The following is a 14,261-nucleotide window of genomic DNA, read 5'->3' on the forward strand; positions in this document are numbered from 1 at the left end:
CCACTGTCCGTATGCAAGTCCAAAGAGAAACCCAATCCCAAAAAGTTCAGTCCTTGATGCAATCCAGATGGAACGTCTTTGTCACTGGTTCTCCTCCTATTGTGCAATACAAAGGAACACACCATCGCAGTGGACAGGAACAATGGGCGCTTGCACTGCAGACGCACAAATGCCTACTTACAAGATTGTATCCACTGCATGCATCAAGATACTATCTGTACTTTAGCCAACGTCTGTCACGGGAGACCAGGACTAATACCAGGGATCGATATCGCCAGACAGAACCCGAGAGTTTATAAAAACTAATTTATTGGAAAAGCATATCCACAACTATACAAAACATACAAACATCACACATACCCAATTGGGGGATGCCCTGCATACCTAGTTGCAGGGACTTCCTTGCAGAGATTTCCCCTGTTCTCTCATCTTGCCCAGTGCCTACAGACTGATTTTCAGGCCTGAGACCAGCACTGATTGGACACTGCAGTTTCTCCCTGTCACAGCCACACCTCGTAACTCTCTGCAGGCTCTGTCTGCTAGGGGTCTCCCTCCCCACCTTTTTATACACTTAAAACATAATACAGGCATACCCCGCTTTAAGGACACTCACTTTAAGTACACTCGCGAGTAAGGACATATCGCCCAATAGGCAAACGGCAGCTCACGCATGCGCCTGTCAGTATGGCCTGAACAGAAATACCTGCTCCCTACCTGTACCAAGCTGTGCGCAAGCGGTGAGACCATAGAGCCTGTTACAAATGTGTTATTTACATCAGTTATGCACGTATATGACGATTGCAGTACAGTACATGCATCGATAAGTGGGAAAAAGTAGTGCTTCACTTTAAGTACATTTTCACTTTACATACATGCTCGGTCCCATTGCGTACATTAATGCGGGTATGCCTGTATTGCAGCACTCCGGGACAGGTGCTGCTTACATGCCCAGGCCCTTATTGGTGGGTAGGAAGGTGCTGCTTACGTGCCCAGGCCCTTATTGGTGGGTAGGAAGGTGCTGCCTACGTGCCCAGGCCTTATTGGTGGGTAGGAAGGTGCCTACGTGCCCAGGCCCTGATTATGGGTAGGAAGGTGCTGCCTACGTGCCCAGGCCCTTATTGGTGGGTAGGAAGGTGCTGCCTACATGCCCAGGCCGTGATTGGTGGGTAGAAGGTGCTGCCTACGTGGGCCAGGCCCTGATTGGTGGGTAGGAAGGTGCTGCCTACATACCAGGCCGTGATTGGTGGGTAGGAAGGTGCTGCCTACGTGGCCAGGCCAGCCTGATTGGTGGGTAGGAAGGCGTCTGCCTACATGCCCAGGCCGTGATTGGTGGGTAGGAAGGTGTGTGTGCTGTGGCCTACGTGGCCAGGCCCTGATTGGTGGGTAGAGGTGCTGCTACATGCCCAGGCCGTGATTGGTGGGTAGGAAGGTGCTGCCTACGTGCCCAGGCCCTTATTGGTGGGTAGAAGGTGCTGCCTACGTGCCCAGGCCCTTATTGGTGGGTAGGAAGGGGCCTACGGCCCAGGCCCTGATTGGTGGGTAGGAAGGTGCTGCCTACGTGCCCAGGCCCTTATTGGTGGGTAGGAAGGTGCTGCCTACATGCCCAGGCCGTGATTGGTGGGTAGGAGGGTGCTGCTTACATGCCCAGCCCTGATTGGTGGGTAGGAAGGCGCTGCCTACGTGGCCAGGCCCTGATTAGTGGGTAGGAAGGTGCTGCTTACATGCCCAGGCCCTGATTGGTGGGTAGGAAGGTGCTGCTTACATGCCCAGGCCCTGATTGGTGGGTTGGAAGGTGCTGCCTACGTGCCCAGGCCCTGATTGGTGGGTAGAAGGTGCTGCCTACGTGCTCAGGCCCTGATTGGTGGGTAGGAAGGTGCTGCCTAGGTTCCCAGCCCTGATTGGTGGGTAGAACTGCAACATAACATTTGCAACATAACAAGGATACAGGGGAAGGTGCATAACAAGTTGCAACATTCTCCTGCAAACATATTAACCCCTGATTCTGAGGTGCTGGAACCAAGCAAAGACATACATATATACATAACATATACAGTAATACTGACAGGTAGGGTAATGCAGACTTAACCTTTATTAACGGCAGCCATATTTACCACTACCGTCACAACGTCTTCCTTTCAAAATCACGAACCCCACATGGCATATCTGCGGAGTCCGACCAGCTCCGTCAGGTAAGTCTCACGCATCGCGCAGCGGAATAATAACAGAGAAAAAGAATAGTGCGGTACTGCGAAAAACACTTTAATTAAAAGTCACCTCAGGGCCGCGAGAAAAGAATCGATTTTCTGCCCTAATGCCAACAGAGGACTGTTATAACCACCTTCGAGAGACTGGTGGAACGGGACCTTACGTTTGTTAACAATGGATTTCTTTTTCCAATGTTATGTCTAATAATCTAACCATTTCAGAGGTTCAACAACTAGAAGTATTGGAAAAAGATCATAATATTGTTCTTAAAGTGCCGATAAAGGCGGTGCCTTAGTGATCTTGTCAGCAGATCAATATACAAGAGAAGCCCTTAGACAACTTCTAGACTCCTCTATTTACCAACGTCTGTTATGTGACCCTACCAAGAACTATTTGTATCAGCTTACAGAACTTATGATTTGGGTAAAATGCTTAATGTTCTTAGTTCTAGAGAATGTGAGTTCTGAGCTGCCCACATCCCGTGATTCCGGTGTTCCACCATCTCCCAAAGATCCATAAATCGCTGGTCTACCCTCCTGGCCGACCCATAGTGGCGAGTATTGGATCTTTGGGAGATGGTTATCGCGGTATGTGGACAGCTTTTTACAACCATTGGTCTTTCAATTACCATCTTCATTAAGGATACTTCAGATCTTATTGATTCACTTCAAGGTTTTCAGTGGAAAAGGCAATACAGATGGGTCACATTAGATGTGACCTCACTGTATTCCATAATGCACATGGGCACGGTGTTGCTAGCTATTCGCACTTCTGATCTTTCTCACTTACCAATCACGTTATGCACTTTTTTTACTTGAATCTATCACATTTTTATTAACACACAATTATTTTCTTTTCGATTCACATTTTTATTTACAAAAATCAGTCACTGCTATGGGCACATCATTCGCACAGTCATATGCTAATTTGTTTATGGGAGGCACAGCACATTTATCACGACACTAATATTTATCGTAGTCACATTATTTTTTATAGAAGGTTTATTGATGATATCATTGTGGTGTGGGATGGGGATGCTGATTCACTTTTATTGATACCTTAAATATTAATAATCTTAATTTAAATTTCACGTATAAACACCATATGCACCATATTGATTATTTAGATATTACTTTGTTTATTGATAATGACAAACTAATTCAAACAGATATTTACAGGAAAGACCATTCCAGGAACTCACTTCTGTATGCGGATAGCTGTCATCCTAGGTCTTTAGTTAAGAGCATACCTAGGGCACAGTTTATCCATTTAAAAAGGTTATGTTCCAATAATGACTTATTTCTTGCACAATCACGTAATATGGCAGACAGATTTTTGGTTAGAAGTTATAATCAAAGTGACACCCAGGCAGCATTTGATCATGCTGATTCTCTAAATAGAATAGATTACAAAGAAACCGTATAATCATATAAATAGATCACAAATTTATTCTAATACTGATATTTCCTGTCCTTTAATTATATCCACATAGAATAGGCAATCGCAATCCATTCGCCAAATCTTCCTTAAACATTGGAAGATTCTCACATTAGATAAAGATATTGCCCCTATCATACAGGGAGGTCCTGGATTTGTATACAAAAAAGCCAAGACATTGGCATCTCGTCTTTCACCGAGTTCATTTAACTCCATTCCTCGAGATTCCCAAGTGAGGGGTATCCCAAAAGGTTTCTTTCCATGTGGAAGATGTTCTATATGTAAATACGCTAACACCACTAAAACTATTTTGGTTAAAAACAAAAAGGTTCGTATGAACACATTTATGAATTGCTATACTAGCTATGTTATTTACCACTTACAATGTGGTTGTAAAAAATCTTATATTGGTCGCACTATTAGATCACTTTGACTTAGAATACAACATGTGAGACTAATTATAAAAAAAGATTTGACACATCCAGTATCACGTCATTTTTCCCAATGCCCTCTAGGGGGCATAGCCAATTTCTCTTTTCATGGTATAGAACATGTACCAGTCCACCCCAGAGAGGGTGACAGACAGAATAAATTAATTATCACAGAGATGTATTGGATTTACACCATGAGTACTTTACAACCCACAGGTATTAATATCGAATGGGAGCTTAAAAATTTTCTTACTACTTAAATTACTCATGGTGTACGTATCCTTTACACCTCTCTTTCTAGTAACCTTTTTTTGGGTGGCTTATACATCAACTTCCTAATCATTGCTATTTTTCTGTCAATTCCTTGATTCATCCATATTTGCATATATTTTTTATGATCATTATATGATAGAGCTTTTATTGTTCTCTATGTATTTCTACTAATGTTTGTTCTTTTTATTTTGCCACATTACTACTGTTTTTTTAATCACATGATATGATGTTATTTTTATCATTCCTTTGTGTTTTTAACATTATATTCCTTTTTTTTCTTTTTTTCTTTTCATATGCATTAATATTTCACTATATTGTTTTGTATTTTTCTGAGCCATGGGTGGTTTCTATTATCTGGCGACTCGGTTATTCATATAAGAGTTCTTATAACTGCTTGCCTTTCCCTCTCAAGCCTGTTTATACAACAGATGGGCTTGTGATGACACACTAATTATGCATAGCCAATAACCTTTGAGGCGCCACTATATGGTAATCACTCTGCGCTCCTACCAGTCACTCTTTGACAAAGTCCTACCAACAGGACGAAACGCGTCAGAGTGTTCTTGTGATATTTTGTAATGTCTAGTGCCCATTAAAAGTTTTTTCTTTTATTTATTGTTTGCGCTTTATCCTTACCCTACGGACGGCTGTGAACCGCCATACCTACCTTTTTTCTATTGGATTTCTTGAGGCTGGAGCACGCCGACACTGCACCCGGATCGAGTCTTGGGATTAACGGTATCAAATGGGCGACATCGACGTGTCAAGTCCGTGAGTACCGCGCCCTTAAGGGGCTTACTAGTTGTGCGTAGGACGCCAGGAGTGGTGAGGGTAGTGGCGGAGCTTTGTTCACTGACGGGGTTCTTTGCTTGGATCCTTGCTCCCTACCACACATTGGCCCCCCTCCTGAGGTTTTGAGACCATTTCGCACACTGTTTACTCCTGTCATATGTTTATTACCAAGTGGATTCTTTTCCGGGTCCAGGATTGATATATTTACTTCCAATACTGCAGTGAAACTACTTGTCGTTTTTGCAGCACCAGCTTTGGAGTTTTCTCCACCCCATACATACTCATTGCTGGGAGCCGAGATTTCATGCTGCGGACAGCAATTTTGTACCATTTGGAAAGACGCGACACAGAAAATTCGTCTTGTGTTTACTTTTTTAATTAAAGTGTTTTTCCCAGTACCGCACTATTCTTTTTCTCTGTTATTATTCCTGTGGAACTGGTGCGCGGTGCGTGAGACGTACCTGACGGAGCTGGTCGGACTCGGCAGATATACCACGCGGGGTTCGTGGATTTCGGGAGGAAGACGTTGGCTAAAAGCACAGATTGTATACTCTGCATGCATCAAGATACTATCTTGTAAGTAGGCAAGTTGTGTGTCTGCAGTGCAAGTGCCCATTGTTCCTGTCCACTGTGCGATTGTGTGTTCCCTTTGTATTGCACAATACGAGGAGAACCAGTGACAAAGACGTGCCATCTGGATTGCATCAAAGGACTGAACTTTTTGGGATTTGGTTTCTCTTTGGACTTACATGCGGACAGTGGGAATCGGTATTTATATTATTCCTTGCGCCGGGGACTGCATTTCCTTCTTGATTTACTGTTTTGTTACAAGTTCCCTGAGAGATCTTGTGTGTGAGGGTCCCCTTGGCAGCCATTCCTATTTGTATTATCCACCAGAAGGAATTTTTCTGATACAGTATCTATATATTAGTTTTCACATTTGATTTATAGTCTGTGCATTAGGCACAGGTCACCTTATTGGTTTATTGATTTTAGGTTAGCGCTTGTTGTATGTGTTTAGTTAGTGGTTCTGTTATTAGATAAAGTATTGAGTTCTATAACGAGGTAATTAAGGGAACTATAGCCCATTACCCGTCAGCTGAGTCACAGGACAGTCCAGAAGATCCAGGGCGTGCAGTCTGTAATGTAGGAAATCCAAAGGTGGTAGGTAAATGCAGAGCACAGCCAAAAATAGATAAAAAACAGAAAATCCAGGGCAACTCAAAAATGTATATCAATTTATTGCAAGCTCACAAAGAGACGAGATGAAACGCACCTACGCGTTTCATGCAGAGCACTTTATCAAGGTACACCTAGTGCATTTACCTACTAGCTTGGGATTTAAAAAAAGACCTGAAGTCAAGTACTTTGAATGTGCAGATTGTTACTGTAGGAGCACAACTTATAGCAAACCATCTGCTCATCCGTCCGTTCGTCAAAGCCGTTCCAAATGTACGTGTTGGGATAAGAAATTCTACACCAGCATGGCACTTAAATCTAGTGCTGAAACCACTTTGTAGCCATCCATTCGAGCTGAAACCGTTTCTGGTAGCCATTTCTTCGGCAAAGCAAATAAAGAACCATACTTGGTGTTTCACGAGGACAAGGTCGTCGTTCTACAAACTGTTCCACGATTCCAGTCTATGGTTACTTTCGACTTCCATTGTGTTCCCCACCTTGTGTCCAGATCCCCAAAACTTGATTTTTTTTTTATTCCATTGATGCACGAAGATGCTTGAAACAATATCTTGACCAAACGAAGACATCTAGTACATCAGTTTCTTGGTTCCCTTCCCTGGCAACAATAAGGAATTCACAGCGTCGACGATGACTGTTGGTTGATAGATGGATCAAGGAAACAATACTTCTCCTGGGGCAAAGGTGACATTGTGGGCAGAAGGCCGCTCCAGATCCGATTTGTGAGGCAGCAATGTGGTCACACTTACATGTTGGACGTTGAAGCCCCAGAATAATCGGAATCTGACAGTGAGGTTCTGCGAGCTGGGGGGGATTGTTTAGTTGAACTGCTGTTCTAATTCTCCTTGCTGTGGGGGGCCGGGGCATGACGGAAAGGGAAACTAGCTTACCAAAAATGGGTTTTCCTTCAGTGAATGTTTCGGTAATTCCTACTAAAAAATAAAACACAATGGGCCATCTTTTATAGGGAAGTGGGTTCTCTCCAGCCTCTGGAGGAGCCCCCAGACCCCCAAGGTCTGGGCTGGTGTAGAGGACTCCCTGCCATACTTAACTCCATGTCTCCCTTACTTACCGTCCTTTGCCTCCTCCCCGCTTCATTCCTTCTCCTCTCTCGTTTCCTCTCCCCAAAAATAACAGCCCTCATCCCAGCACCCACACTTTCAGTTCTCTCCATTTAATGGCATCATTCACTTTTTGAACACACGGTTCACATAGCAGCCGCGGCACTTGTCACAGCGAGACCCCCCCCCCCCCCCCGGACAATCTGCTTTTCATTGGTGCGTTTTAACCCCTGTACTGCTGGAGAGACCTGCAACATAGATGTGCCCGTCCCGCGCACGCCCAACGCTCGTCCCGTCACTCATACACAGGGCGGTCCCACATATGGCAGATCGCTACTGCTATGAAGTGTTCCCCCGTGTCCGGGGCCCTCCCTCCTGATATCCTCCGTCTTTCTCCCCACCAAAAAACAGACATGGCTTTTAGCGATAAGTGCGACACTGAATGCAATAAGGCACTCCCGATAACATTGGTACCACAGACGGCGTGTGCTGACACAGCATGGACAACGACATGTTATGATGAGTTTGTGATCCCACCTGGGCCCCACAGTCACCCTGCGGGGGGAGGATGGCAGCGTTCTGGCCTCCACAGCCACCCTGCGGGGGGAGGATGGCAGCGTTCTGGGCCCCACAGTCACCCTGCGGGGGGAGGATGGCAGCGTTCTGGGCCCCACAGCCACCCTGCGGGGGGAGGATGGCAGCGTGCTGGGCCACCTACTGACTTTTTTTTTTTTGTTTGTTTCTAAATGGAAATATAAATGAAACACAGACCATTTTTGTTGCTAACACACGGATCCTGTTATATGGGGGCCTGGGAATTCTGGGGAATGGAACGGGTCCTAACCCCTTCCTTGCCAGAGGGGCCCACAACACGGTGCCATGTATCAGTTGCCCCTGAGCGGAAAGGGAAAATGTGCCCTTAAAGAGTTAAAATAAAACATTTACACTTAAAAAATGTGTCCCTCTGAAATACAGATTAAATTGATTAACCCTTTCAATGCTAGAGGGGCCTGCAATGTCTCGTATGAAGCCCTTTTGGCAGTGTAAAGGTTAAGATATCACTTTCCCCTCCCCACAGGGTGCAGGATTGCCCTTATGTAGTTCAGAGAGGCTGCAGCGGGCACAGATTCCTCGCTGCTCCTGAGAAGTAGGACATGTAATGGTCCTCTATGGCTTTCACCTTACTCTATAAGGTGTTTGTAGAAGCATCTCCTGCATTTTGCGGTTCCCACCTGGCGTTGTAGCTTTGCCTCCACGGGGTCTGAAGGGGTTACTTATAATTGTCGCTGTGCCGGGCCCCGTCCGGACCCCTTGTATATTAGGGCCCCGTGTGTTGGTGCACCCAGTCTCCCCGAGTCCTCCCGGATCATCACGCCCGCACCGGAGATATATTTCATCTGATCCGAGTCCCCGTCTCTGCTTCCGACATTACGCGTACCTCCACCTATCTCCCCAATACCTGCCCCCCTCCCCTCTGTGACTCCCCCTCTTCTCCCCTGCTCGCCGCTCCCTCGTCCCTTTTGAGCTCCAAGCTGGCCATTTACAAACCAGAGAGGAGAAGCCATCTTAAATGTGACCAAGAGAAAATGCATATTCTATTCAGGACGTGCACCCGAAGGCCAGAAATGAAGCCATAAAACCCCCTCCCCCGCTGAGACATCCAAGCCTCCCCCCGCTGCTCTAAGTCCGTACAGGAGCAGGCGTTGTGGGAGGGGCTCAGGGTGTGTCCAGATCATCCCCTCTTTGCACAGGTCACCAGACCCCTGGAAGGGGCGGCGGTTTGGGGGAGAGGAGGCGGTTTGCTCACTTGAGCAGGGAGATGTCGTCAGCGAAATCGTCCCTCGCGCGCCGCAAGCAGCGGCAGCAGCGCCACTGGAACAGCATGATACACAGCGGTAACATGAAGAGGGCGCAGACGCCGGCCATCACGTACGCCGTGGTCATCAGGGCCGACTCGTCCAGCTGGGGCGTGTTGTATCCGCAATCCTCCAGCTCGGGAGCGTAGAACGGGCCGTCCACGGAGGCCGTGCGGAAATTGTCGTGCACTACGAGAGAGAGAGAGAGAGGGGGGTGGGAAGCGGGAGATCAAACCTTCCCCAAATAAAGAGAGGAGATGCACGGGGGGAGGGGGGCTGTTTGGTAAGGAGAGGAGTATAACAAAGTATTGGTACTGGGGGTGTGAGCATCATTGTGTGGTACTGCTCTCTGCCGCCTCCCATCACCCTTTGACCCCTGCTGGTGATGACGTGTGCCGTGCCAGTAACACCACAGCGTGAGGGGGTCTCCTCACCGTGACACGCGCTGACTGCGAAGCCGACGCGTTTGCTCGCGCGATCGAAGATGACGTAGAATCCCTCCATGACAACGGCACCCATGACGGTCCCCGTGGACGACTGGGACACTGCAAATTTGTAGCAGTCGTCCTGAGACGTAGCGATGTCCTCAACTGGACGCAGGTATTGCTGGGACAGGGGACATGTGTCAGTGGTATAATGGTACACGCGGGGTATGAAAGAAACAATACTCTAAAAGGTGTCACCATGCAAGAGAAGATGGGAACGGCCTGTGGGATTATCCCTCCCCTCTCACCACCCCGCACACTGCAAAATATACATTGTACGCTATGAAGATACTGCGTTGTAAAGGTCACTTGTCAAGTGAGACTTCAAGATGGGGAGGAAGAGTGGGTGGAGGGGGGAGAGAGAGCATGACGGATAGTGAAGGAGGGAGAGAACGTGATGGACAGTGGGGCGGCGGAGGGGGGAGAGAACGTGATGGATAGTGGGGGGGGGGCGGAGGGGGGAGAGAGAACGTGATGGACAGTGGGGGGCGGAGGGGGGGAGAGAGCGTGATGGATAGTGGGAGCGTGAGGGGGAGAGAGAGCTTGAAGGATAGGCAAGGGGGGAGAGAACGTGATGGATAGTGGAGGGCGGAGGGGGGAGAGCGAATGTAATGGATAGTGGGGGAGGGGAGAGGGGGAGAGAATGTGATGGATAGTGGGGGTGGAGGAGGGGGAGAGAGAATGTGATGGATAGTGGGGGAGGGGAGAGGGGGGAGAGAGAACGTGAAGGATGGGGGTATGGAGGGGGAGAGGGATAACGTTATGGATAGTGGGGGAGGGGAGAGGGGGGAGAGAGAACGTGATGGATGGTGGGGGAGGGGGAGAGAGATAGAACGTGATGGATAGTGGGAATGGAGGGGTTGAGAAAGAACGTTATGGATAGTGGGGGAGGGGAGAGGGGGGAGAGAGAACGTGATGGATAGTGGGGGAGGGGAGAGAGGGAGAGGACGTGATGGATAGTGGGGGAGAGAGAACGTGATGGATGGTGGGGGAGGGGAGAGGGGGAGAGGACGTGATGGATAGTGGGGGAGGGGAGAGGGGGAGAGGACGTGATGGATAGTGGAGATGGAGTTTAGAGAGTACTAGAGCTGGGACGGAGGACACAGTGAGGTGGGGGGGGGGGGGAAGAAGTGGAGGATAGGGGAGACCACCATAGATACATGGGGAGGGAGGAGGGGAAGGGACAGGCCTACTTACTGGCCATTAAGGCTTTGCAAGATACATCGGTTATGAGCATCTTTGTAGGACACAGGAAATCCTTCTAAACAATCCACATTGCCCATATTCAATTTGTCCCTTCTTATTCCCAGTTACATAACAATTACATACATTGGGACGGATTTGTGTAATAAATACATCTCAGCAGTGTGGGCTAATCTGGGTCTGTTTCCTTCCCTGTCACACCGTCGGCGAGGATTTTGCGCCCGCGCTCACCTGCGGTAAGATGGTGATCCGGAAAGACTGGTTGGTAGCTTCGCCCATTAGATACAGGGAGATGACGGGGAAGATGTGCCAGGGAGTGGTACCCACCTGCCAACACACAAGCTGCTCGCCCAACCAGAACCCATCTGGGAACGTCTCCGTCTGCAACAGGACAGAAGCGCCAGTCGGAATTCTGAGCATATTAAAGCAGCAACCTGCCATAATTACTCCCCATCATTAATTACTGCCCATCTCCATTCTTCGCCGCCTGTTTCAGCAATCCCACCCTTTTAATCAATTACTGAAAGGGAGGTTAAAATGGCCGCTGACATTCACACTCATTAAGATTACAGGGTTTGCTTTGGCAACAGCCGATGCCGGAGAAATAATAAACAGATGAAAACTTGGGAGGAAAAGGGACGATTGTGATAAAAACAAAAAAAAGGGAGAAGTTAGAAGTAGCTGAGCACAGTGTGTGATATCCGCGTCACTGCCGCAGAGCATCGCACCCTGACGGGGAATTACCGATTTAACCTGTTCACTTCTGCAGAGCATTGCACCCTGACGGGGAATTACTGATTTAACCTGTTCACTTCTGCAGAGCATTGCACCCCGAGGGGGATATCCCTCAACTCCACAGATAGTAACAGAAAATGTGACAATCTTTGAAATTACTTGTTTTTAACCCAAAAAAACATGTTCCCCCTCCCCCCTCAGTCATACGTCATTCTCCGCTGGGAAGTGGGCATCTAAAACCTCTCTCCCTGCGGACGCTATAAAATGGCAATCGGTGCGGTATCCAGAGCCATGTATGTATGTATGTATGTATGTATGTATGTATGTATTTATGTATGTATCTCTATATCGAACAATAGGCACTCCGCCTGGAAAATCAATAGGGTGGGTGCAAATCCTGTATGGAACAAATAGGCAATACGATACCGTATGATGACGAATATCAGAGGCAGCACTGCAAATGGTTGTCAAAAGAATATGTAGCCCTGGTTCCTATCGAACACAGGCCACTACCATGTGCTGTATAACCTGTAGGCTCACAGGGCCTAAGCCTCTGCCACGGAGAGCCTGGGGTGCTCACAATACTGATAACTTGGTGCAGCGCCTCCACCTGCGACAGCTTCCGCCCTAGGGGAAGTGGGTCTTCGCAGGAACTTATGTACATGAACACACACACACAGCGATATACCTTAACCAATATATGTTTACTTGTAGCAACCATCAGTTTAGTCAACAGGTGTCCCTCCCTAGAGGAGACACTACTACCAGCGTCCTTCTGAACGCTCACTCTCCCTCTCCCTTCACCGGGTGATCCCACCCCGTGTGGAATACGTTCCCCCACCCCCAGTGAGTCAGTGGATGTATGAGTGTGTGACTGCGCAGCCACCGTGTCCCGGAGTGAAAATGGTACCGTTGGTGCACTTGGAGTTTACCTGCCGGGCACTCCTGTACCCGGTGCTGCAACTGTCTTCACAAAGGATCGGTGTGGGCGTAGATGACGTCACCCGTGGGTGTCCGGGGTGATCCCACCCAGACACGCTGCCACTTAGTAGCGGGGCCTGGTCCCAGGCCTCCCGCTGATTTAGAACTGTCCCGGTAGTGATCGGTTCATAGTAAGGGGATCCGGAACCTGACTATGGCCAGTCCCTAGCTCAGCTGCACACTACTGGGGCTCAGGGCCTAACTGGGCCTGGGGCAGGCGGCCTAGGTAGGGGCGGACTGCCTCCCTACACCGGAGCTCCTTCTCCTTCCTCCGACAGCTAGCTCTGACTCCTCGTGCGCCCCATCACTTCCTTTTCCTCCCTCTCCTCGTACCTGATTGGTTCTGGCGCGTCACGGGGGCCCGCGGGGGCTGCTGGGACCCGTAGTCCCCTAACTCCCCTCCTCCCCGAGCTCTCCTCCTTCGCGGGCTTTGTTACCCTGCTCTGCGCATGCGCAACCTCCTGCTGGACCAAGTCTGCGCCAGCGCCAACCTAACATGGCGGCTCCCTATACGCGGAACCTCCGTTATCGGAGCGTTCCCTAGGTGCAACATCTCCCACCCCACAACAACAATTGGGGGAGAAAGCGGGGTCCCGGCTACAAATATATTGTATAAACAAGACATCATTCCAACGTTTCGGTCCGCGTGGGGGACCATTATCAATATATTCTTTTGACAACCATTTGGAGTGCTGCCTCTGATATTCGTCATCATATCTATATCTATATCTATATATACTGTATATCAAATAGAGAAATGCGTGCCCCAGGGCTCACAGACAAGGAAACATTATTACAGACTAGCCATGTTTCCCTCTCATACCCCGAGCCCAAACCTCGACAGTCTGTAACAATGTTTCTTTCATGTGAGCCCCGACGCATTTCTCCATCTGCTTAATATACTGATCTTTTACACTTTGACCCCCGGGTACCTATATCTGTGACGTATGTACATATATAGGACCCAGCTCTGCCTGTCACCTCCCTCAGGGGCGCGCAGGTCACACTCACCGATGACGCGGCTTTGATGGATTTCACGGCGGCGTCAAACACTCTCTTCGGGAGCCGCAGGTTGGTGGTACCGCTATCCACAATGCTCTTATCGTAATTATACTGAGGGGACAAGGAGGTGAGGGGGAGAGCAGAGGAAGAGGAGGTGAGGGGGAAAGCAGAGGAAGAGGAGGTGAGGGGGAGAGCAGAGGAGGCGTAGGGGTGACAAGGTGATGGGGGAGGAGTAGGGAGGAGAAGGTGAGGGGGAGAGCAGAGGAGGAAGGAGGTGAGGGGGGAGAGTGGATGAGAATGAGAGGGGTGTGTGGAGGCTCTGTGCCAGTCCTGGGGACGCTCTGTGCTGGTCACATGACTCCCAGAAGGAGGGGGGCCTCGCTCTGTACTGGTCACATGACTCCTGGAAGGAGGGGGGCCTCGCTCTGTACTGGTCACATGACTCCTGGAAGGAGGGGGGCCTCGCTCTGTACTGATCACATGACTCCTGGAAGGAGGGGGGCCTCTGTGCTGGTCACATGACTATTGGAAGGGGGGGACGCTCTGTACTGGTCACATGACTCCTGGAAGGAGGGGGGCCTCGCTCTGTACTGGTCACATGAC

The 14,261-nt window shown here is 48.9% G+C and overlaps 2 protein-coding genes across 2 annotated transcripts in view; both read right to left on the reverse strand.

Annotated features, from left to right (window-relative positions):
- The window catches only part of RNF214 (ring finger protein 214), a 36,660-nt gene extending 33,231 nt beyond the window's left edge, over window positions 1-3,429 (reverse strand). Inside the window, exon 1 of the mRNA XM_075606602.1 lies at window positions 3,407-3,429. Within this exon, the coding sequence (XP_075462717.1) occupies window positions 3,407-3,429 (23 nt within the window). The remainder of the gene's footprint in view (window positions 1-3,406) is intronic.
- The window catches only part of BACE1 (beta-secretase 1), a 35,524-nt gene continuing 24,582 nt past the window's right edge, over window positions 3,320-14,261 (reverse strand). Inside the window, exons 6-9 of the mRNA XM_075604230.1 lie at window positions 13,668-13,769; window positions 11,172-11,321; window positions 9,687-9,858; window positions 3,320-9,441 (exon numbers count right to left, since the gene is read on the reverse strand). Coding sequence (XP_075460345.1) covers window positions 9,200-9,441; window positions 9,687-9,858; window positions 11,172-11,321; window positions 13,668-13,769 — 666 coding nt within the window. The 3' untranslated portion in view covers window positions 3,320-9,199. The remainder of the gene's footprint in view (window positions 9,442-9,686; window positions 9,859-11,171; window positions 11,322-13,667; window positions 13,770-14,261) is intronic.

This window comes from Ascaphus truei, chromosome 6 (genome assembly GCF_040206685.1).
Source record: "Ascaphus truei isolate aAscTru1 chromosome 6, aAscTru1.hap1, whole genome shotgun sequence".
NCBI classification, from domain to species: domain Eukaryota; kingdom Metazoa; phylum Chordata; class Amphibia; order Anura; family Ascaphidae; genus Ascaphus; species Ascaphus truei.